Source organism: Ictalurus furcatus, chromosome 1 (assembly GCF_023375685.1).
Source record: "Ictalurus furcatus strain D&B chromosome 1, Billie_1.0, whole genome shotgun sequence".
Taxonomy (NCBI): Eukaryota; Metazoa; Chordata; class Actinopteri; order Siluriformes; family Ictaluridae; genus Ictalurus; species Ictalurus furcatus.
In genome coordinates this window covers 14,734,904-14,759,538 of record NC_071255.1, presented here as the reverse complement: position 1 = coordinate 14,759,538, position 24,635 = coordinate 14,734,904, and the positions used below count along the sequence as shown (strand labels likewise).

The 24,635-nt window shown below is 37.9% G+C and overlaps 2 protein-coding genes across 4 annotated transcripts; both read left to right on the top strand.

The window, feature by feature from the left end:
- Positions 1-14,142: 14,142 nt before the first annotated feature.
- On the top strand, positions 14,143-20,174 carry cbx3b (chromobox homolog 3b). 3 transcript variants are annotated; one of them, XM_053627954.1, is made up of 5 exons: positions 14,143-14,524; positions 17,813-17,958; positions 18,697-18,862; positions 19,098-19,263; positions 19,386-20,174. In XM_053627954.1, exons 2-5 carry the CDS (start codon positions 17,819-17,821, stop codon positions 19,496-19,498), a joined length of 585 nt encoding a protein of 194 aa, XP_053483929.1. In that variant the 5' UTR covers positions 14,143-14,524; positions 17,813-17,818; the 3' UTR covers positions 19,499-20,174. The 3 variants fall into 3 exon arrangements, with proteins under 3 accessions (XP_053483929.1, XP_053483928.1, XP_053483931.1); XM_053627953.1 differs by having other exon boundaries at positions 14,145-14,524; positions 19,098-19,258; positions 19,381-20,160; XM_053627956.1 differs by having other exon boundaries at positions 14,152-14,524; positions 19,101-19,258; positions 19,381-20,152.
- Positions 20,175-20,536: 362 nt separating this feature from the next.
- On the top strand, positions 20,537-24,377 carry snx10b (sorting nexin 10b). Its single transcript, XM_053627960.1, has 4 exons — positions 20,537-20,720; positions 20,817-20,917; positions 22,280-22,381; positions 23,979-24,377. Exons 1-4 carry the CDS (start codon positions 20,628-20,630, stop codon positions 24,181-24,183), a joined length of 501 nt encoding a protein of 166 aa, XP_053483935.1. The 5' UTR covers positions 20,537-20,627; the 3' UTR covers positions 24,184-24,377.
- The last annotated feature ends 258 nt before the right edge of the window (positions 24,378-24,635 follow it).

Below are 24,635 nucleotides of genomic sequence, written 5' to 3'. Positions count from 1 at the left end.
CAATTAGTGCACATTCAGACAAGAGTGGACTTTGGCTTTGTTTTCCTAAAAAGAAAAAGGGTCCTGCCTTCACTACTCTGTTGGGGGAAAAAGCCTGTGGATTTTGTTCTGTTCAGTAGTCTTGAAGTTCTGAAACTTTGCTTTTAATCTACAGGACAAAAAAACATAAAGACACAATTGAATATATTTGATTTGCACAGAACTGGATTTTACAATGTTTAAAATTATTCATAAGTGTAATAACTTCTTTTGTAAGTTGGATTTTGCTCACAGTATTTGAATAAGTATTTTTATTAAAACAATTTTGTTTTTTGTTTTTTTAAATCTTTATTTGTTTGCATCGGTATTAAAGAGCAAATTTTAGATTTCCACATATTAATTTTCTTTATAAAAAATGTTACAGGGGAAATTTTGTTGAATAAATTAAGATATGAAATAAAGCTAAATGAGAAAATAATACAGATTTTGCTAAAAAAAAAAAAAAAAAAACCCTTTTTGAACATTGTTTGATATGTTTTATGTACAGACAGATAACATTCTTTGTACACATCCTAGAATAGTCCTATATATCATTATATTGTGTAGTATTATATTTTATATACAGCATGCAAAACACTTATTGAAATGGACAAACTGGCATTTATATTCTGCTTCTCCAGATTTGCTTAGAGCTTAAACTTTTTAAACTCACTATTTCCACCTGGGACATTGTGGGTTTCGAAAAACTCTTAAAACTGGGTAGGAATTTACTTGCCAAGCTATTAAGCTTGAAATGTGCTGGTTACACAGCACTAATAGTATAAAGAAACAATGCCGTATTCTCTTTGAAAATGTAATGACCATAAAGGCAGAGAAATGAGTCTGACTGTGGGCCAGCCACACATATGAACAGTCTCGTTTTCCTCCAACATATATGATCTTCTCGCCTAAAGAAAGCGGGATCACTCAGAACAGCTTGTGAGGCCTTGGGGTGATACTGTGAACAGCATTTGGCCCTGGCTGCTTTTAACACACCGATCTAGAGTTCAAAGCTGCACAGCTGTGAGAGAGAGAGGGAGCATAAAGCTCAGAGGGTCAACAGACTGTGTATGCAGAGACGGAGCTTTGCGAAAGAGGGGGGAGAAGAGACAGACAGCAGCTGCAGCGTGACAGTGAGGCCTAGCAGGACTTCACTCTTCTCTTGTCCACAAAGACATCATGCCATAGCGCTGTCAGGCCTGTCAGTTCGACCTGCTCGTTAACAAAAGCAAGTCCAATCAGAGCCGTGATACTCACTGATATTGACAGGCACTCTGAGACTGAGTCATATGGCGGCCAGTACACTTGGCTTGGCTTTAATTGACTATTCTCAGTGAACTAACTTCTGATTAAGGTGTAGTACAATAATTGGCTTGCTGACCCATTTAATGAGGGAAAGTGTTTGTGCACTATCAAAAGATACAGTATGTTACAATTGTGTTTTTATGTGTATTTTTGCATTCTGATCATAAAATGAATGCTTCTTTAACCATGTGGATGTCATACATAGACTTATCTAATTCAGTTTGTATGTTGCTGTCTACAAGTTCCCGGTCTGAGGGCAGTAAGAGTTCAGCCACTTTCAGAAAGAAGAAGGTGTTGTTTTTCTTGCTGTGGGATGGGAGTTTGCAGCCACCGTGGAGTGTCGTGTATTTATTTGTAGAGGGAAACTGCTGACATTTTGTGGACATTCAACGCTTTAAACCAACTAATCCAAGTCTTTCCTTGGCTGTGAGTGGTCGCTCATACTTTCTTTGATGTAAATTTTGTCTGACAATACCAGTGAAGAAATGTGTGAATCACTTTATGGTAAACATTGCTTTTGGCACTGCATTGAATGTCAGCTCATTTTTACTTTTTGTCAACATCCCACAAAAAACAGAGATGAAAGACTTCATTTCAGTGGCTGTGGAGAAATGTCCAGTTTAACCAACTGGCCCAGAGGAACATTTCATAAAAATAAACATGTTTAGTATGACTGTTCCACACAAATGTGACAGAAAGCACACACTAGTATGATACTTTTCAACATGTTTTCTCCTGATTAAGTCTATGGATGACTAGTAAATGTACAAGTTTTTTTTTTTCATGCAAGATTGTCTATAAATCCCATTAAGATATACTTGATATTAATGGTAACACTTTCCAGTACTGTTCAATAGTAAATAGATAGTTATGCAGAGACTAAGCAGGAATAAATGAGCAGTACTATGTTGGCACATACTAATGAATACTAAGTATTCATTATTCATGAATACCAAGTATTCATTAGTAGTTAATAGTAGTAACTTTAATAGTAGTAACTACTCAGTAAGTTATAAATACAATAATTTCATAGTAATTAGATTTTTGTTTATAATAGTAACATAAAAACTTTTATGTTGGAGTTACTGAAGTGTTGGACTAGGCTACTTTGCATCAGCTATAATTACTCAGTATTCATTAGTAGGTAATAGTAATAACTTACCTCTAGGTGTTAATATAGTACTACTGATTCATTCCTGCATAGCATTACTTATGAGCATTTTAAAGTGATACTAAATTTGGAAGTCTGTCCTGCTAATTGAAGTAGTGAAATAACATGAAACAATTTATATACATGAACGAAAATTCACATCTCAACTGGAAAGCACCCCAAGCCTGCATTGCGTCCTTTGTGTGTGTGTGTGTGTGTGTGTGTGTGTGTGTGTGTGTGTGTGTGTGTGTGTGTGAACACAAAAAGATGTCTAAGAAATATATAGGGGTTGTTCCTGACCTTTCTGCACTGGCTGCAGAAAATAAGAAGCAGTTCAGTTGTGGAGTCACGCATGCAGCCAGTGAGAAGTGAGGCCACAGATCTCCCCCATTCCCAGGGTTTATTATTACAAATAAGCACTTCCATCTGCAGCATGACACTTAGCAAGGCATAGAGCCAGGGCAGATGTATGCCAGTCTCCAGCTCAGTCCCAGCCTGGAGAGTGGGTGTATCACCAACCTCACTTCACAGTCCCTCACTGTATAACCACCACGGACATAAGAATATACAAATGATGTTTGAGTTCTAATGATTTGGTAATGTAATTTTATATTGTATGCAGTTTTGTAAATCTGTTGGTATTTTTCATTCCCTCATGCTCTCTCCCTCCCCACCTTCTCTCTTTCAGTGAGCCCACTCATCGTAGCATGACCCTAACCTCCCACCCTTGGCCCCTAAAAGAGGGGGAGCTGTCAGAGAGTCCTCCTTCTCCTGACCATGATTGGCACTCTTTAAAGGGAGCTCTTCAGGCAGAGTGGAGGTGGCTGTGCTACAAAGGATTAGTCAGGTCAAAGCAAACAGGGAGATAGAAGCACGGCATGCTCATCCAGCTCATAATCAAACATGCAGGAGACTATGACAGGGCAAGAGAGATGACAGCACTCTGCTGAGAACACGTCCTAATATATTCTAGTTTAGGGTAACATTGGGTGTTTTAAGCCACAAAAGGCTTACAGGTTTTGTTATTTAAGAGGAATGGTTATTACTTTTTTCTTTATAACAAATAATTACTCAGGATAGAAATATGCATTTGACACACAAAGCAGCAGAGAATAAAAGCTTAATTTCCTCCTATTACAGTACTCTGAAGTACACTGTTAATTCTGTAACAGTATAGACATCATTTTGTTAACGATGGATTTTTAGGAAGATTTTGAAATTAGATTTGGAAGAATGATTGTTAGTTTGGACTAAAAAAGTTAAAATAAAAATGTAAGTAAAGATTTCAAAAATTGAAGTAAAAATTCTAGTTCTAGTTTTAAAACAAATTATAAATTTACTATATAAAAATGCAACCATTCTTGTCCTAATCACATCTCCTCCAGTCTACAGAACTTTTGCAGTTTTCTAAAACTTCAGACTGGCTTATAGGTGTGCCACTGAGGTGGGTCAAGCTCCTATAGGCCTGCCAACTGCCTCTCCACCTCCACCCACACATCCCTCTCTCCCCTGTGACTTTCCTCTCCCTCTTTCTCCACGCCTCTGTTTTTTCCTCTCCCTGTTCCAGCAGGGTTGACAGCTCCAAACAAAACAGCGGCAGTGAGAAGACTGACACGTTGCACTAGTGAAAGGAAGGCATTTAACACGCCTGACTCTCCACTCTTTACACCCACACACACACACACACACACACACACACACACACACACATACACACACATACACATACACACACACACGAACAAATGCTGCTGAACAGAATGGAATGGAGCAGTTAGGGGTTGGGGTAATGTGCACCTTGAGGAGAGAAAGAGAAAGAAAAGGGCTAAGAAAAAAGAGGAAAAAGATTCTTTTCAGGTTCAAAGGCAGCTTATTCTCCCGCCTGCACCCTGTCACTCATTGTGAGGCAGCTTGGCCCAAAGGATAGTGCTCCATTCTCATTGGTATCATTCACCCGCCTGACAGCTTGATGTCAGCTCCAATGGCGTTCGTGTTGTGCTACGGAAACTTCCTGCCATGGGATCAACACCTGTTGAAGTGAAAGAGCAGTCACAGTTTCCCACTAGTGTGTTTTTTCCCCCCAAATGTTACTCCTTTTCCACACACATACACACCGGCACTGTCAGAAAATATACTACTTTGGGATAGAAACTGGTTTATTCAGAGGCACTTTGCTTGCACAGTGGATGAAAGACTTTTTAAAATGAGATGTGTGTGAGACATGTATGAATGCTTTTTATTTTGCAGAAGAAATTAACATGCAAAAAACATCTCCACATTTTCAAGGTAAAATTAAACATCAAGAAATTACTATATTGAAATTGTCATTCAGAATAACTGTATAATTAATCTGTATTCTAACATCAAATGTTTGAAAAAACACACTGCAAAAACCAAGTAAATTGATTTCTTTAAGTGTCTATTCATCCACTGATGAAAAACCAGGAAATTACAAAGGAAACAAAAACAAATAAGCATCTTCCACTTGTTGTCTATGTTCTGTCAGACATCTCTTCTTCTGAACTGCAAAACCCATTTATGAATTTAGCTATTATAAACGTTTCTACAGATTTAGCTTTCTTCACTGGAAATGAACATGTCAGCTCTTAGTGTCTTTCACCTGAAATGAAAAATGGCAGTAGGGCAGGACACTACTGTATTTGTTTCTACTTGCCAAATACCTGTGGTATGTGCTACTGGTCATGATTCCCTGGGATTTGAATGTAGGTTTCATTTTATTATTATTATAATAAAGAAGAAGGCTAGCATAAAGGCTGACAGACCTTTTCTGTGTGGTACATGAACAGAGCGTGTAGATCTGCTCTCATGTTCATTCATTCATTCATTTAACTTCACTAACTGGTCATGGTTGCTGTTGGATCTGAGATGTTGTCTTCACTGATAGTGAATCACAACAGGGTGAAATAAGCAAGTAGAAAATCTAAAGATCACTTTGGCACTAATATTTTTTATTAAATTTTGCTTCTTATATGTGTGACCTCCACAGTGTGAAACACATGACCTGTCATGCAGCAGAATGCCACAGGTGATGTGAAGATTAATGTGCACACTGACCACAGCCTTCTGCTCAGGTGCTTTTAGGGAGCCCATTAGGCTGCATATCCCCTTGAGCAAGTTTTTAAATAATGCAGGCTACACAGGAGCAGATCCTGATGCAAGCTCTGGTTTCCTCTCAGAAAATATCCTGGAGTCACGGGTCAATACCTAGTCCTGCTCGACAGTGTTGCACAGCACTTATATGACCACAAACATTATGCCTTTAGAAGAAGAGTAGGTTTACAGCACATAATCAGGGGGCTTTTGAAGACTTACCAGAAAAGACTGAAAAGCAAAAGATAATTGTTGCCCCCTCTTTTATTTTTCAATGTCTCCCCAGCTAGTTGTCCTGTTTTCTCTGTCTCCCTGCTAGTTTGTCAGTCTGTCTCTGCCGATCTACCACTTTCTCCCATTACCGTCTCTGTGCAGCACTACTACATGCTGAACACATGACATTCTCTCTTAATTAGAGTGAGTGAGAGGTTTGTGTGTGGCCTGCAGGGGGGAAATAAGTAGGGTTCTGTGCTGAATGTGATCCCTGTCAGACACAGGATGTCTGCACACTCTCTCAAAGTTACTGATCCCCCACCCCCTTTAAACACTCATATTTCCATACACACACATGGACACACTCAACATAGCCCTACTACTTCTTTAAAACTAACACTGCAAACCTGCACTAACTGCAATATTATAGTGCTGATATTACCATTGGTCAAGTGACAGAAAGAACTGAAGGTTTGAGGTATGCGAGAGCAAGAGCGAGAGAGAGAGGGGGAGAGAGAGAGAGAGAGATTCCCACCCAATTTGCTATGCATTAAATGGTTGTCTTTTCAAGTATGTAGAGGCACCCACCGTCTGCTAGAGTGACCAGAAAAGGCTTTTATCAGCCAGGAGCAACACCAACAGATCTCTCTTTGTTGGTACTTTCACACACATCTAGACACATTCATGTAGCTGTATTGAACAAGAGGCCCTTCCACTCAAGAACGCTGAAACACCCCTCCTCACACACACAAACACATACTCAGTTCTCATACATTCAACCAAGACTATCAAAGAACACAGAAACCATCTAAGAACATTTCAGCATTGACCATAACATCAACAGTGATATGAAAATGTTTGTTCATTCATGTTCAAGCAGAATTTTAGTGTTGATTTATATAATACACAAAAAAGATTTAAAGACCAGGTTTCCTTCCTCACTAATATTTGCAGACAGAACCAATTGTTACTTTAATAGAAAGTTTAAAAGATTAAATAACTTTTCATCTGGGTGGGAAAAAAAAACAGTGAAGTTCATAGTTATGTATATTGTAGAAACAATATTTTCAGTTATACGTTATCACAGGCATTTCTAAAGAACTTTCTGACAAGAAAGTTGGCAACAATAAAAGTGACCCCACATGTGAAAAAAATACAGTGCTGTGCAAAAGTATTAGTCGCATGTAAAAAGAAAATGCTGGGAAGCACAATCTACTATAAAGAGCAATAAACATTAAAAAAATAAACAAGCCTATATGTGGTGTTAATAAAATAAACATGCTAATATTTGATGTTATAATCATTTGCTTTTGAAGAATACATCTCTAGCCTCAGATCCACTTTGTGCGGTTTTATAAGGAAATTTGCTGGTAAGTTTTACAAAGCATTATGTGGTGTATTATGTAATATGTTACTTTCTTAACTCATGTACAAAGATCTTTCTGTAACATTTACAGTTTTGTTGGAAAATAAATTTTGGAAATCTAAATTGTTTTTTATTGACCCAATAATGCATAAGTCATAAAATAAAATTTGTATTAAAATGTTTTGTTTTTTTTAAATATGTCAAACAACTGGAAGGATGAATTTCTTGCTGATCTATCCCCCTTTTTTGGATGAATCTACCAACTAGGATCCAAATAAAGTGAGCGCATTTATACTACTGTACTGTACTAAGTGTACAACAAAGGTTTTTGTTTCCTTATTTCTCATTTGCTTCTTAAAACAAACAAAACAATCTTCTTTTAAAAAAAAATTATCCCCCAATATGTTTTGAATATTTCACAATAATTTGACAATAGTCTTATTTACTAGATCACTAGCTGTAATTAAGATTAAATAATAACATTATTATCTTTTGTACCTAAACACACACATACTACATATACCCATACAACAACAAAAAATCTCTCTTTTCTTTCATTTGCTTCTTAACACAAACAAAAATAATCCTGAGGACGTCCTTAATTAAAACTGAAGGTGACAACCCTGATATATCCCCAGTAAATTTTGAATATTTCCAAATAATTTGGAAGATTTCTTCTGAGTAATTTGACTCTTGAAGTCTACACTATTCAGTCTAGAAACTCTAGATTGCAGAGGTTTAAAGAATTTCCAGGGTTAAATCACCATTAACATTGTAGTCAGGATCAAGACTAGATTTAGATCTCCACAGTGCCTGTTTTTTTTTAGTTAATGTGTCTAAGGGCCTCCACTAAGAGACGGAACAGAAAGAAATTAAATGTAGAGCATAGAGTTGCAGGAGATGGCTATTTGAAAGTTGATTCAGTGGTCTTTCTTCACCAATTGCCTCAGTCTTTCTCCAGGACGTCAGTTCCAATCTGAACCCATCTTCTGTTCTCCAACCCAAATCATCACCTGCACCACAGATTGCTTGAATATGAACTAATAAATTTGATACTCTGTTGGGTTTGGGGCTTGACAGAGGTGCTGAGAGTTAGGTGATGAGGGGGCCCAGGCGCCCGCCCAGTATGCAGTGTCATGTTCACCGAACAATCACCCATGTCCATGCAGCAGGGTAAACAACAGAGGCTGTCAGCTGGTGTCAGGTTCGGCCTTTTCAAAGCAAAGAGTACAAAATGACAGATGACTTCTCTAAGTGTGGCTGACATACCGCTGATAATGACGATTTGAGTGCTGATATGGAAAGCTAAAGTGAGATGTGCGATGGAGATATTCTCCCCTAAAACACACAGAGCTGACAGTTATTACAAACATACTGCTGTGAGGACTGTGAGACGCTTTCACTGAGAGCAGCCGATTTCTCTGATTTAGGTTAAATTTTACAAGGAATAAAATTATTGTAAAAATGACTAGTACTAAAAAATGAAACAATAGTACGAAAAAATCTGTCGTTCTATGTATTTCATGCTATTTTAACTCTTTTTTGCTCCTGCAGCTAAGTAGCATAAGTCAAGTACATAAAATTATTATTATTTTATACTGCTGTAAATTATAGTTAAATGATTATCTTTTAAAGGAACACAGAAGTGAGTTACAAATGTATTTCATCCTAGGGAAATCTACTTATTGAGTGGTGTGATTCAGTGAGTCTGGTACATGACTTGACAGTAATCAAATAACTCAATTCATAAGTGAGTTAATACATAACCAAGTGGAAATGTACTGAACATGATTTATGTGTTTATTGCTAGAACAGAAGAATGTACTGTATGAGATCTTAACCACCTTTAAGATTCCTCAATGTAAATCAGTTGACCCTTTCAGAAACCTCTCCATGAATTAAGTGTGCCTGCAATATTCTCATTAAATAAACTCCAGCTAATCTGGACAGGGTTCATGGGGTTGACACACTGCAAAAACAACATGTCTGACACAACCGGCACGAGCGTGTCCGTAACCTGAGCTAGGTTCAGGGTCCAGGAAGGCAATGCAGATAAAAAGTCCAGTCACAGCCGACCAACAGCCCACGGATCTGCTCTCTGGACCCCCAGCGTGTTGGCCAGGCATGCACAGTGGGGTTCTTCCATCTGGACACATTTCTAGCCTGACAGGGGCCATGGCTGCAGTAAAGAGCACATTCACCCACAGCATGTTCCAAAACTGCCACTCCGCACTAGATATAAAGCAGACTTGGGAGAGGGACTGCAAAAAAGCAGGGATTTGACACAGAAACACAGGAGCACTTACACACCGCAACCCATCTGTCAGCCATTATGCACACAGCCCTCAGGCTGACAAGCACTTCTATAGCTCATAGGAACAATAAGTGTAGGTTTATTAAATAAAGAAATAAATAAAAGCTCTGTCACACAAATGTAGAAGAGAAGACATATTGTGTGTGAAAAAGCTATTTTGACTTTCAAACAAAAATTACTGGTGCCATCATAGACTTAGTTATACATGTTAAGTGCTTTTTTTGTTAATATTTTGTTTTGCTTTGTTTTTGTTCATTCTTTTTTTGCTTGTTTCTTTTCATACATATCTCTGTACAAATACACAGCGTAGCACATTAGTTAATTTAATTACCAAAATTCACTAAAAAAAAAAAAAAACACCACAAATGTATCTGAAAATAAACTCTTTATAAAAACACTAGCACTACTTCACCTCTAACATGAAGTTAGCCTATATACTATATACAAACAAGGGAAAAAAACATTTACATATGAAAAGTGCTAGAAAAAAAGCTCAATTCTAACCGTAACAGAAAAATAAACGGTGATTATAAACTTTCCACCTCTTCTGTTGGGTACAGCAGTCGTAAATAAGGTAGGAAGAAAAGTGACTCCACTTTTGAATGGCCTGTAAATCAGTGTGTGACTGCATGACGGTGAAATGTGGTGAAGTGTCCTGTTTCCCTATGCAAATATCTGCATGTTTTCTTACTTGTTTCCTTAAAGCCTCAAGCTTTCCACAGAGATCATCCTGAAATGAATTAGGCACTATGTATTGTAAGGCTGATTCTGGGTTTTGTAGTATGATATTTCTTTATGTGAGACAATGCCTCATGTTCTTGGTTTTGGATTTGCATTGTACCTTAAAGCAATGGGGGCAATAAATTAAAACCTAAATGTAGCTTTTAATATGTAGTAAAATTTTATGATGGTTAATTTTTACCAGTACTGCAATATTAACTCATTTACTGGCTCACTGCTTGTGGCTCTAGGAAGTAAAACAATTCAGAAAAGTCTACAAGAAACACCATAAACATCTCACTTGTTTACTGCATTTGAGTGTGTGTGTGTGTGTGTGTGTGTGTGTGTGTGTGTGTGTGTGTGTAACTTTGTTAGTTTACGTTGCTGAGGATGGTGCCGCTTGAAGTACCATGGTTTTGGACTACAATTTCACATGAACAGTTGCGCTGTGGATGCTGGGACTATAGTTGCTGTTATGGCCTTAGGACTGCAATTACCACATACAATTTTTCACTCAAGTCTCCTTCGGTGAACAATGGATTAGTTCAACAAACAGACTTCATGTAAAAACCATAATGAGCTTTCTTTTACTTTTACACTCTCCAGTGTTACCCAGACGAAGATGGGTTCCCTTCTGAGTCTGGTTCCTCTCAACGTTTCTTCCTCATATCATCTTAAGGAGTTTTTTCTTGCCACTGTCACCGCTTGCTCATTAGGGATAAATTCACACATTTAAAATCTGTATCCTGTGTTTATATGTTTCTGTAAAGCTGCTTTGAGACAATGTCCATTGTTAAAAGCGCTATACAAATAAAAATTTTATTTAATTGAATACAGATTAACATTAAAGTAATTATGTGAATTTGTTAGTTATTGTTAAAACTTATGCATTTTTAAAAGTATCTTTATAACCCTGCTCCTTGGGACCACATTTTTTTTCTTTTCTTTTTTTTTTAAACCCAAGATAACTGGGTTTAATCAAAAAGGATACTGAATCCGATTGGTTTACTTGCTAAAACAAGTAAACCAATCGGATTCAGCATCCTCTCTGATTGGATAATATGAGAGCGTCAGTTATGTTCTAAAGGGGAGGAGCCTAAAACATGCCGAAAATATTCTGCCCACTAGCGGTTCCTTCGAGGAAGAGTTGCTCAGCAGTAGTTTAAAGATTCAGATAGTCTACTTGAAACTAATACAAATATGTACAAATATGTAAATAAATAAATAAATAAATAAAATAATTTTTTTTAAAAAAAAACATATTTGCCAGTCAGCTAACTTTGTAATATTTTTTCTATTTTCACTTTTTTTCACAAGAAATTGCAGCAAAGCAGCATGAATGTTACATTTTTTCATTGCTTAAGGATGAAAAATTTAGGCCTATAGCATGATAACTCATGATTCCCCACCAACCCGGTAAATAGATTTACCCATAAACAAGGCCCAGATATTTTCCACATGATTTAATTGAATGCTAAAATCACTAACCATGCTATATTGTCATTTGTGGTGCTGTATAGACGAATGATACGTTTATGTACATTTATGTAGTATGATGACACGTTTGTGTGTAGGTCTACAACGACGTGTAGCCTAAATGTATGATGAAATAAGGAATGTTAGGTCTTGTAGACATATGGAAATAATTATAAGACGTGAAAAGTGTAGCGGTGTAAACCTTTTTAAAAAATAAAAATAAGTAGGCTAAAGGTCGATGTGCGATGTGAGAAACATAATATGGTATTTAAAAACACGTGTGCAAATGTAATCTGTGAATTAAATAGCCTACATTTAATGTAACATTTAATTTAACTTAACAATTTCAGTACAGCCTATTTAACGTTATTCATCACATGTAAAATTACTGTAATTTATCTGTAAGGAGGAGTACATCTACACGTTGTGTTTTTATTGTTTGTACAGTTTCACAAGTCGTTTATTGCCGATTAGTTTAAAAAAACTGATCTCACGAGGCATGTTCTTAAGAGACACGAATTCTTGCCGTTAATCAAGAGTTCCCTCTAGTGGTCACGTGCTGTAACTACAAGTTACATGTGCTATGAGATTGTAAAAAAAAAAAAAATAGGCAAGGGACATAGTGATTTATGCTACGTGGAAATACGACATGCTCACGATTTTTTTTTTTTTTAAATAAATATGGTAGCACTGTAGAGCTTCAGAGACATAAATGCAGAATGTATGCGCTTCAATATATTAAAGTTTTGGTAATGGAAAGGTTCTAAGACTGATGTGGTTTCTTTCTTATTGCCAGTTCCACCAGGACATTAATACTAAAACTAGGTTATTTAAACGTTAAAATAAGTCTCCTAAATAACATAGGGAAACTATTCTTTTACTATTTACTCTGCAATTATTCAAAAACTATTTTTATTAATATAATTTTATTTTATATTATTAAGCATAATGAAATTTGAGGGTCTAGGGGGGCCTGGGGCTCCGCTTGTTTGTGTTTCTTGTTGTTTGTTACATTAGTGGAAATCACAATTAAGGTTATTATAACCTATGTATTACTAAGTTCTTATAGTTTTATAAAACAGATCAGTCACATGGAAAAAGTAAATACACCCCTACATTTATCACACCTTCATATTCATAAAATTAGAATCAGGTGTTCAGGATTGGGTTGATTAGAACCTGCTTAGGGAGTACAGGTGGACTGTGTCTTATTTATACCTATTTATTTCTATTGAGGTGTGTGGTGTCATCATGCCAATATCTAAAGTGTTCTATAAGGCTTTCAGAAAAAAGTTGTGGATGCTTATGAATCTGGCCAGGGATTTAAAAAGATCTCCAAATTATTTTAAATACATCATTACACTGTAAGGGAAATCATCTACTAATGGTGCCAATTTCAAACGACTGCCAATTTGTCCAGGACTGGCCATTACAGCAAATTCAGCCCAACAACAGTCCATCTGATGCAAAAATAATTCTCCAAGAACCCCAAAATTTCATCAAGGATCTGCTAGTAAGCCTTTCAGCTGTTGGTGTCAAAGCACCTGCTTCTACAATCAGAAAGAGATTGCAGAAAGAAATTTGACCTGTATAGGACGTGTCCCAGGAAAAAGCTTTTGCTGTCTAAAAAGAACATTAAAGCAAGACTACAGTTTGCCAATGAGCATACAGGCAAAGACCAGGCCTTTGGGAATAATGTGCTCTGCACAGATGAATCAAAGATTTAGTTGTTTGGCCACCGTAACAGCAGACATCTTTGGCGCAGACCAAAGGCAGCTTTTCAGGAAAAGCACCTCATAGCAACAGTGGTGGAAATGTTATGGTTTGGGGCTGCTTCAATGCCTCAGGGACTGGACAGCTTGCATTCATTGATTCAACTATGAATTCTGAATCATATCAAAGAGTGTTTGAAGATAATTTGAGGCCATCTGTCCAAAAGTTGAAGTTGAACCGAAAGTGGACCTTTCAACAGGATAATGATCCTAAGAACACTAGCAAATCCACCAAGGAATGACTCGAAAAGAAGAAATGGAGGGTTATGGAATGGCTTATTCAGAGCCTGGATTTGAATCTCATTTAAATGTTGTGGGGGGATTTGAGACGGTCATGCAAGAAAACCCTCAAACATCTTGTAACTGAAAGAATATTGCATGTAAAAGTTGTCACAAATTCCAGAAAGCCGATGTCAGAGACTGGTGGACAATTATGCAAAACGCCTACAAAAAGTTATTACTGCTAAAGGGGGCAATACTAGCTTCTGAGGCCAAGAGTGTACTTAGTTCTTCCACAGAGGAATATCACATCTATTGATATTTCTGTTGAATGGTTGAAAAAGTTAATTTTCCTTGTGGTTTTGTTCAAGTATATCAACTTTATTAATAAGCACTGTTTCAAAGATGATCAAATGTTTGCTTGTCCAAATATGTCATAAAAGCCAGAGAGAGAGAGAGAGAGAGAGAGAGAGAGAGTCTAATATTTAGCAAATTAGATTATGCTCATAAAATAGGCTAATTGTGCACTGAATGGGTGATGTGTGGTTTGTCCAGAAGTAGGATAAAGCCACCGCTTTAAGACCTCCTCCCTCCCTCCCTCCTGCACTTCCGCCGCGTCTCCTTATCGGCCATTTTTAATTTAACTCTTTCATGAAAAGTTATGTAAACACAAGAAAGCTACTAAAGGTTTTTATGGTCACCTTCGCCAAAAAGCACCTCATATGTATAATCGCTAAATGTGGTAAATAAATAAATTAATCAAAATAAAAAATTTTAAAAAACAGGCGTGGGAAAAGGACGACCCCAGGACTCTGGGCTGCAGTGGGAATACAGAGAGCAGTCTGCGATAACATTATCAGGTAGGCAGTGCACACTTACAGCATCCTTTAGCTATGGCCTTGGCTTAACCCTGAACACTCAAATTAATGCTAAAGTTATGTTCTGGCTGAAATCTAACTCACACTTTATTCACATATAAGACAACACCACCAATGCAAAGAAATGCCATTTAGGCACCTGAATAATGATTAAACTAAACGACAGCCTGTTGTGCGTTAGATTAAAATAATTACTAACACCTTTTCAACAGCTGTTACTCGAAACACACGGCTACACTAGTCGTGAAAGCATTTTATTTTATTTTATTGTTCTATTTGCTACCGCCGTTTAGTCATGTGTCGTTCGCGAACGAGTCGACTCATTGAACCGGTTCTTTTAGGTGAAGCTTGGGGGCCGACTCGCAATTTTGAAGCAACTTTTTAAAGATGATGGACAAGACAAATACAGCAGACACCGTAATACTTTGGTCGAAAATGAATAAGTTTCTCATTCTGTATTCAGGATTCGCTAATAACATGTATCACTTATGTTGCCTACAGGGCAACAGTGACCGCAAGGCATCCAGTGAAACTTGCCATCATGTGATCTGTTACAGCCTGAAGGTCCGACTGCAGATTGTTAATGCTTGTTATAATAGTGTGTGTAAGCGCAGTATTTCAGGGACGTGGATATCAGGTTATATAGACAGGAGTCTTCTTTAAATTCTTCCCCAAATTCTTTGTTGTTGTTCCCGAAACGTTTGGCAGTAGATCTTTTTTAGCTCCCGTTTGGTTTTCCAGCAAAGTTTTCTTGTTCTTATTTCTTGAAATATAACATACTTGTTTCACTGTGGATTATGGTTCAGGTTAGGTTCACTAAACCTCCTTAAATAATTTGAACCTGTCTGGAACAAGGACCGACCCGGGATGGTTGGATAATGGTCTCTTATGGCTGTTATAAGGTCCCTGGTACGTGAATGTGATAAAACACTCGATTTGCTGCATTTGTACCGACAATTAATCGTCATCATCATTATCACCATTATAACAGGGCCTAATAATAAGACAGTCTTGTGGGTTTTTTAGTGCAGACACGGTAGGCACAATAATATTAGTATTGCTTTCTGTAATTGTCAGTGCAAATATGTAGCACATTTCTCCCTTCCTGTTTTTAAATTTTTTTTATTTATTTTACATGTATTTAAATTAAACGCAATGTAAAGTAGCCTGTAATGATGTCTTGATAATCACAAGATAGACAAGGATTTCACTGAACAAGTGAAATTATCGGTACGTGTGAAGCTGAAAGTTTTGTTTCAAAGAATAAAAATACCACTGAGAGTTTTGAGTGTTTAAAGAGTCGACTCCTATTGATGAGCTGAGCCGAGTGCTCTGAATCACTGAAAAAGACGGAAGTCCATTACTACTGCCGGTCTGTCGCCGCCTCCGGGAAACTTAGGCGCATGCGCGGTCCATAATAGGTGGTGTTCTCTGGTGTTGTGTTTGTATAAATCTCTTAATTTTTATATTTAAGAAGGATGGAGGTAGGGACGGAAATTAGCATTCCAGTGTTATTTATTGTTGGCGTTTTTTTTTTGTTTTTGCGACCAACCTTTAGCCTAGCTTCTCACCACAGTTAAAGGAAGTAGCCTGGAAACCTGTGAATTTACAGCTAGTGCCTTAACTTCCATATGGAGTTCATTTTGTCCTGAAAGTGTTACAGAGAATTACAAACAAATTATGAAGCTTGAACAGCTAAAATGTTGCAAGATCTAAAAAGTTACAAATAGGCCACAAGCCATAAGAATTAAATCAAAACCTAGTTTTTAAAATTGCTCCCCTTTTGCCTATTTGTTACATTTCATTTTCAACTTGTCTCCCTTTTTTCCCCCTCCCAGTACATTTGTCATGAATAATCAAGAGTAATATAGAACAAGAAAATTAGTAATAAAATAAGTAATACAATTATAGAAACGGAAGTAGAAAATAAATAAAAACATATTTCACAATAAGGTATAACAGAATATAAAGATATGTATCATTTCTTATTTAACCATTGCTTGTGGTTCTTATAATTTTGCATGGTAATTTAGGCACAGAGTACGCTATGCATACTGGTTTCATGAACATGACACATACGTGTATTTCGCCTACTATATATACACGTGTATTTCGCCTACTCTATAGTAGATGCAGCCGTTCTCTCTTGTTTGCAGTCAAATGGTTGAGCACTGCCGTGTGTGAACATGTCCTGTCGCAAAATGCAGGGAAAACTCCCACACAACTTTGATAGTGTGATTAAGGTGTGTACATGTCTGTAATGCACTTCAATAGTGCGACTAAAATAGGAATACTCCACATGTCTAAATTCAATTTGTGTTTACTTCGAGTATGACTTTAATCGGATTAAGGTAATAAAGAATTGCTGTTTACATGGTAGTTTCTTAATCAGAGTATTGTCTTAATCAGGTTTAATATTAGATTATTGTTGTCCATGTAAACATACTGAATGAGTTCAGCATTCTTCGGTAGCGTTCTTCAGTGGCCTTCCCAGTCACCGGATCTGAAACCAGTAGAACAGCTTTGGGATGTGGTAGAACCAGAGATTCATAGCATGAAAGTGCACCTGAAAAATCTGCAGGAATTGCGTGATACAGTCATGTCTCTTGTGGAATCCATGCCACAAAGAATTGAAGCTGTTTTGAGAGCAAAGGGAGGCCCTACTCAGTATTAGTATAATATTCCTAATAATGTGCTCAGTGAGTGTATGCTTAACAGTATGAAACATGTTCTCCCTCATGATTATACTGTATACCCAGCAAACATGTCCTCATTGGCCCATTTTATCGGCAAGTTTTGGGCAGTGTGGGCATAAAAATCCCAAAATGGCCCCATGCAGGACCACTGTGGGCTAGCCCACATTGGGCCAATGCTGTGGGGCCAATGTCACGCTAATGTGCGAATCCCCAGTGGCACGATGTTGGCTGACCAGGATGAGTGAATGTGGGTGAGAGCCACGTGGACTTGTCTGATGGGTAGCATCCAAAATGTTCCCATGTTGGCTCACGCACCATTAGTACAGAATTGAAAAGTTACGACATCGGTGTCTGTCTGAGTCGCAAGTATGTAGGGTGATGTACTAGTTTCAGTGCAATCACAGATCTGGTAGCAGTGTCTTCTAGTGCAGCATTCACTAAGTACATTGCCTAGGATATCATGGCACCAAAATAGGTTTTTAAATGTTTTTTATTGGTTTTCATTTGCATCAATGCATACAGTATTGAATGAGCTAAATCTAATCATGGCCCCATGTGTCTTCATGTGTCTCAGGAAAACATGAGGAAAAAGCAGAATGTGAAAAACAGGAAGGCAGAAGAGACTACAGTTGTGCAGGAGTTTGCTGTGGAAAAAATAATTCGTCGAAGAGTCAACGATGGAAAAGTGGAATACTATCTAAAGTGGAAAGGCTTCACAGAGTGAGTGGCTGGAAATGTCTGACATGGCAGCTATATATGTATATATAGATTTTTTTAGGTTCTGTTTCAGTACGTTGGATTGCCACAGCTTGAAAAGTTTACTTGATTGGATCTTTCAAATATTATTCAAATAGTCTTTTATGCACTATGAAGTGCACTATGAAGTAGTGACCGAAAGAACTAGATCGCGGGTACAAGCGGCCGAAATGGGTTTTCTCAGGAGGGTGGCTGGCTTCTCCCTTAGAGGGTGAGAAGCTCGGCTATCCGAGAGGAACTCAGAGTAGAGCCGCTGCTCCTTTACGTTGAAAGGAGCCAGTTAAGGTGGTTCTGGCACCTGGTAAGGATGCCCCCTGGGCACCTCCCTAGGGAGGTGTTCCAGGCACATCCAGCTGGGAGGAGACCTCGGGGAAGACCCAGGACTAGGTGGAGAGATTATATCTCCACACTGGCCTGGGAACACCTCAGGATCCCCCAGTCAGAGCTGGTTAATGTGGCTCAGGAAAGGGAAGTTTGGGTTCCCTGTTGGAGCTGCTGCCCTTGCAACCCTATTAACGGATAAGTGGTTGAGGATGGATGGATGGCACTATGAAAATACATCCCCTGCAATCCATCTGTTATATTTCTATCTCATTTCAAAACATTAACCTCAGCTTAGGAAAAGTGCTGTAATTTGCTGTTTCCTCATGACTCAATATATAAAGCAAATGTGAAGCTGGTTCTACTACTTTATCTCCCCAGTGCTGAAAACACTTGGGAACCAGAGGACAATCTGGACTGTCCAGAGCTGATTGAAGAGTTTCTCAGAAACTTGGCTGTCTCAGGTGAGACAGAAAGAAAGGACAATCTCCCTCTGGATCCCGTTATTCAACCCAAAGAAGAACAAACAGAGCTGGATGCTAACATAGTAAGTGTTTAGGCAATTTTTATAACATATAGTCAGCTTATAAAATTATATAAGTTTAAAAAAATAAAAAACTCTCCTCAAAATTAGCCAGAAATATCCACACCTTATCCACAGGAATAATATATGGCTACCCTTTTTAGCCACTAGTAATATACTGAAAACATTATTGTAGCATACATATACCAGACCTCACCATGTCTGTAATTACTGTTGTGTATTTGTTGGTGACTGCCAGCAGCATCGGCAACAGTCTGAGAAAGAGCAGACAGTATGTGAGACTGGAGAATCTACAGATCACAACACTGAGACCACCAACGACCAACCTCTTATCCAAGAACCAGAATGCATCATTGGCTCCACCGACCGACAAGGAGAGCTCATGTTCCTCATCAAATGGCATGGTTCCTCTATTACATTTTTTGGTTATTGTTTACAGTTTTGTATGTCAGGTTTCATGTTTATTTACATTTCGTCATTTAGTACCTAATGACTGTTTGTAAATGATTGTACCATTACAGGAAAGACACAGATGATGTGGCACTACTGTCAGCCAGGGAGGCCAGTGTAAGATGGCCCAAGATGGTTATCGGTTTCTATGAGGATAAGCTTAGCTACCACGAGGAAGAGGAACAGTGACCGTGACAATGAACTGAGTAATACGTCTTGGCAGCTTTTAAAATTTCCTCTCAAACACGCCAATGGATTTTCCTGTATGTGAAAAGTCTTGTTGTGAAAGTGTGTAAATCCCAGACACTGTGAAACATGTCATAGCACACTGAACTGCACTGTAAGGTGATATGTTTTAACAAGTCAGTCAAATTATCTAGGTTATAGAATAAATGGGTGGATAATTGGTGCTGTATTTGAACTGTAGAGCTGTTTAAAATATGTTACCTAATTGCATTACTGTCTTTCGAATTTGACTTGAATTGAAAAAGGGGCCACATCATATACTAATATGAACTTGTATATTAGGAGTAATCACTGTTACTATTGGTCTCTGTGTAGCTGTTTTAGCACTTCTACTACTGTGATTAAGACCAGTGATCTGTGAAATTTGTAGTTTTGTTCATTTGCACAAAGAAATACAAATGTAGCATTTTAAGACCATGTTTTCTTTAAAAGTACTGATAGCACAGTGTGATTATTTTATTACATCTCTGCCAGCGCAGTGCATTGTATTGCGAAATGTAGTTTGTCTGTTTCACTTTCATGGTCTCTTTATGGTTTGTTAGTGGGTTTTAATGAGGAGCAAGAAACTCCTGTTGGCTTAATAAATGTCAGATTAACTCGAGAAAGTCTCATTCCTTTTACTGTACACTATTGTTGCCAGTTTTCTCTGATAAGATGTGTGTTTCAGGCTAGATTACCACAAATATGGAGTGAATTAGTTAATTAACTGACCAGACTGTATGGTGTAAATGTATTCTCCTGGATTTAGAAATTTAGATTTCAATTTGATGGATTTTCAGTAGATTTTATTATGAAATTACAGCTTGTATTTATTGTTTTTTGTTTGACATGCACTGCATCTTGACCTGACCTTTACTTAATTTTAACATCTATAGCAGCTGTTATAGCTTCAGAGATCAAAAGTAAGAAGTATGGTTTCCATGTGAATGGAAAACAACTACTCAGCAGCATGAATAATTCCATAATTGCTACAAGTTCCTTATAATTGGACAACTTCCCATTTTATTCGCAGACATTTTGTTGTACTCCGAGTGATAGGCACTTTATTTTGCTGGTCTATCTCTATAGTCCTATGCAGGAGTTAATCAGTGTGTGGGTCCGGGATCCTCGCATTCAAAAGGAGGACTTCTGGCATGCATATCTGGATTATGAAATCTGCATACATGTAAGTGTTGTAACTAACTATATAAGATCCAGAGTCCTACTCTCATTTAGGACATGTATGATGCCGGTAAATCTATGTCTCTCATGGTGCTCATAGACAAACAGTTTGGCCTTCAATAAGAAGAACTCTTGTGTGCGAAGGAGGTACAGTGAGTTTGTATGGTTGAGGCAGAAGCTGCAGGAGAATGCCTTGCTTGCGTATGTACCCTTTAGGTCTTTACTGATAATTAAAAATTATATTATTTACTATCTCTGAGTTATTATTTTTTTAAGATTGGCCCATGATTTGTGAACTCTATATTACTATTTACTATATTTATTATTTACAGTACTGTGCAAAAGTCTTAGGCACCCTATTTATTTAGTACAAATCTTGTTATAGATTTTTATTTTATGACTTCTACATTATTGAGTCAGTACAAAAAACATTTCAGATTTCCAAACATTAGTTTTCCAGCACAAAATTAAATGTTACAGAAAAATGTTTGTATGTCAGTAAAGAAACCAGCATATTAAGTGGTAAGAGACGCTTTTGAGACAAAAAAAATATAATGATGGCCGCTGGGTTTTGCAAAAATTAGAAGCAAGTATGACAATCAAAGTCTCCAAAGTCTCCAGAAGAACCATGGCTGGTTCTGCAAGATGCTCAAAAAATGTACAGCTCATTTCCTTATAAAACTGCACCAATTCTACCTGAGACTACTTTTTTTTAAGCAAAGGGTCGCCACACCAAATATTGCCTTTGTTTAATTTATTACTGTTTATAGCTCTGTATAGTGTTTTTTAATGGAGAAACATTTAATTTAATTATTTTAGAAGGCACCTTTGTGCTACAGTATTTCTTTGCATGTGCAAAGACTTTTGCACAGTAATGTATGTACTGTTATGGCCAAAAGTATGCAGACACCCAAACATCACACCCATATGTGGTTCTTCCCCAAACTGTTGCCACAGAGTTGGAAGCACACAATTGTCTAGAATGTCTTTGTATGGTATAACATTACATTGATTTCCCTTCACTAGAACTAATAGGCCCAAACCTGTTCCAGCATGACAATGTCCCTGTGCATAAAGCAAGGTCCATAAAGACATGCTTTGCGAAGGTTCCTGTGGAAGAACTTGAGTGGCTGCAGAGAACCCTGACCCCAACCCCACTGACCAATTTTGGGATGAGTTGGAACATCAACTGCATACCAGGTGTTCTCACCAAAATTCAGTACCAATGCTCTTGATCCCAAAATGGCACAAATCCCCACAACCACACTACAAGTTCTAGTGGAAAGACTTCCCAGAAGAGTGACGGCTGTTAGAGAAGCAGTGAGGGGACCAACTCCATATTTACACCATGGTTTTGGAATGGCATGTTCAAGAAGAACATATGGGTATGATGGTTAGCTGTCTGCATACTTCTGGCCATATTGTATATCTGTGAAATATTTGACAATTCCTGCATAAAAGTTGTGAAATTCTGTGCTTATAAACATACTACATGGATAACATTGCAAAGATGATCATAGCTGCTATGTTAATTGGTTTGTTGGACTGTGGTGTGACCTTTAGAATGAATCTACCTGAGCTTCCCCCAAAGAACCCATTCTTCAGCCTCAACAATGCCAGACAGATCACTGCTCGCATGGAAGGACTAAGGCACTTCCTGGAAGAGTAAGTGTCCTGTATGAATATCTCTATGACTAAAAGTCCTATCCCAACTCCAAATGTGCCTGTGATGTAGCTTGTTCAAACTTTTTCCATAAAGTTTCCTTTAGTGGTAGAATGAACTTCCAACCTCAATCCAGACAGCAGAATCTGTCACTATCTTTTTTTAAAAAACCCAAAAGACCCACCTCTTCCATAACACTTAACTAACCCCTAACTTGTCCCCAACCCCAAACACTCAAAGAAAGAAAGAAAAAAACTCTGCACTTACACCTCTACTCTGTGCACTTTGCTTCTCTAGGACCCAATTAGAAATCTTGTATGATAGCACTACTTGTATTATTCTCCACTTGATCTATCGCTATGCTTGTATTTCCTCATTTGTAAGTTGCTTTGGATAAAAGTGTCTGCTAAATGAATACATTTTCATTTACATTTATTCATTTAGCAGATGCTTTTATACAAATGAGGAAATACAAGCAAAGCGATATATCAAGTGGAGAACAATACAAGTAGCGCTACCATACAAGATTTATAATTGAGTTCTAGAGAAGCAAAGTGCACAGACTAGAGGTGTAAGAGCCAGAGTAAGGTTTTTGTCTGTTTGTTTTTTTAAAGATAATGTGGGGGTTGGCATATTAAGGGTTAGTTAAATGCTCACAGAAGAGGTGGGTCTTTAGCTGTTTTTTGAAAATCGTGACAGATTCTGCGGTCTGAATTGAAGTTGTAAGTTCATTCTACCACTGAAGAACAGTTAGTTTGAAGGTTCTGGAAAGGGACCTCATGCCTCACTGAGTAGGCACTACTAAGCATCGGTCGTTAACCGATTGCAGATTGCATGAGGGAACGTAAGCCTTCAGGAGAGTGTTGAGGTAGGGGGGTGCTGCTGAATTTGAATTTGATGCGGGCAGCTACAGGAAGCCAGTGGAGGGAGATGAAAAGGGGTGTGACATGGATTATTTTGGGCTGGTTGAAGACGAGGCATGCTGCTGAATTCTGAATCATTTGAAGGGGTTTGATGTTGCTGGCTGGGAGGCCCAAGAGTAGTGCATTGCAGTAGTCCAGTTTTGAGAAGACAAGAGCCTGGACTAGTAGCTGTGTAGCCTGTTCGGTGAGATAGGGTCTGATTTTCTTGATGTTATACAGAACGAACCTTCAGGATCTAGAGCTGGGTGTCATCAGCATAGTAATGATATGAGAAGCCATGAGACTCAATCACAGGCCCCAGAGATGTAGTATAAATAGAAAAGAGCAGTGGACCCAGAACTGACCCCTGGGGAACCCCAGGTGTGAGTTGCTGAGTTTCAGAAGCCCCTCCCCTCCACAATACCTTGAAGGATCTGCCTGTCAGATATGATTCCACCCAGCGCAGAGCCGTTCTGGTGATGCCTAGGCTGGAGAAAGTTGACAAGAGGATCCGATGGTTCACAGTGTCAAAAGCACCAGAGAGTTCAAATTAATGTAATAAATGTATATGTAAATAAATCATCATGTTGAGCTATTTATCAGTTGCATTAATGTTTGAATGTAGGTCATTTGAAGGTTTAAAGGTTTGATTAAATGTCCAACCAGTGTAAATGTCATTCCTGTGTGTGTTTTGTAGGATCATGCGCAACCCAGTGTTGCTGTCTGATAGCTGTCTGCACCTCTTCCTGCAATCTCAGCTGAGTGTAAGGAATATTGAGGCCTGTGCTGAGGGCAGAAAAAACTACACTGTCACTGAGGCCATTCAGAGATCTGGTGCCCAGGCACAACGTTTTGGCTCTGAAGAAACCTCACAAGAGGAGAGAGAATCTGACTCTGAATGACTGGCTTTTGTCACATTTATTTTGGTCATGGCTGTTGATTTATCTCTGTAAAAAAAAATTTTTTTAATTTTTTTTAAAAAAAACAAAAAACATTTAAACATAGTGTATTTGCCACAGTGTCTAGAATTCAAGCCATCCAACCCAAAATGGGATAAATGCCTATGTGAAAAGTAATTACTAAATGATTAATATAAGCTGGTCTTCCTCTTTCCTTTTTGTGTTGTGAATATGTACTGTATCTATATAATATTTATCTTTATTTCCCAGTTATAAAGCCTTATTGGGACTGAATTTGTGGGAAAACATTCACCATGTGGTCTCTATATGAAATATTTTAATGTTTGAACCACAGATGGGTCTTGAGAATTTTATTGGATGAATTTACTGTGCCCTTGCAAACGATCCTTAACCGTCTCTGAACAAGTCAACTCAAAGGATATTTTAAGTGAGGC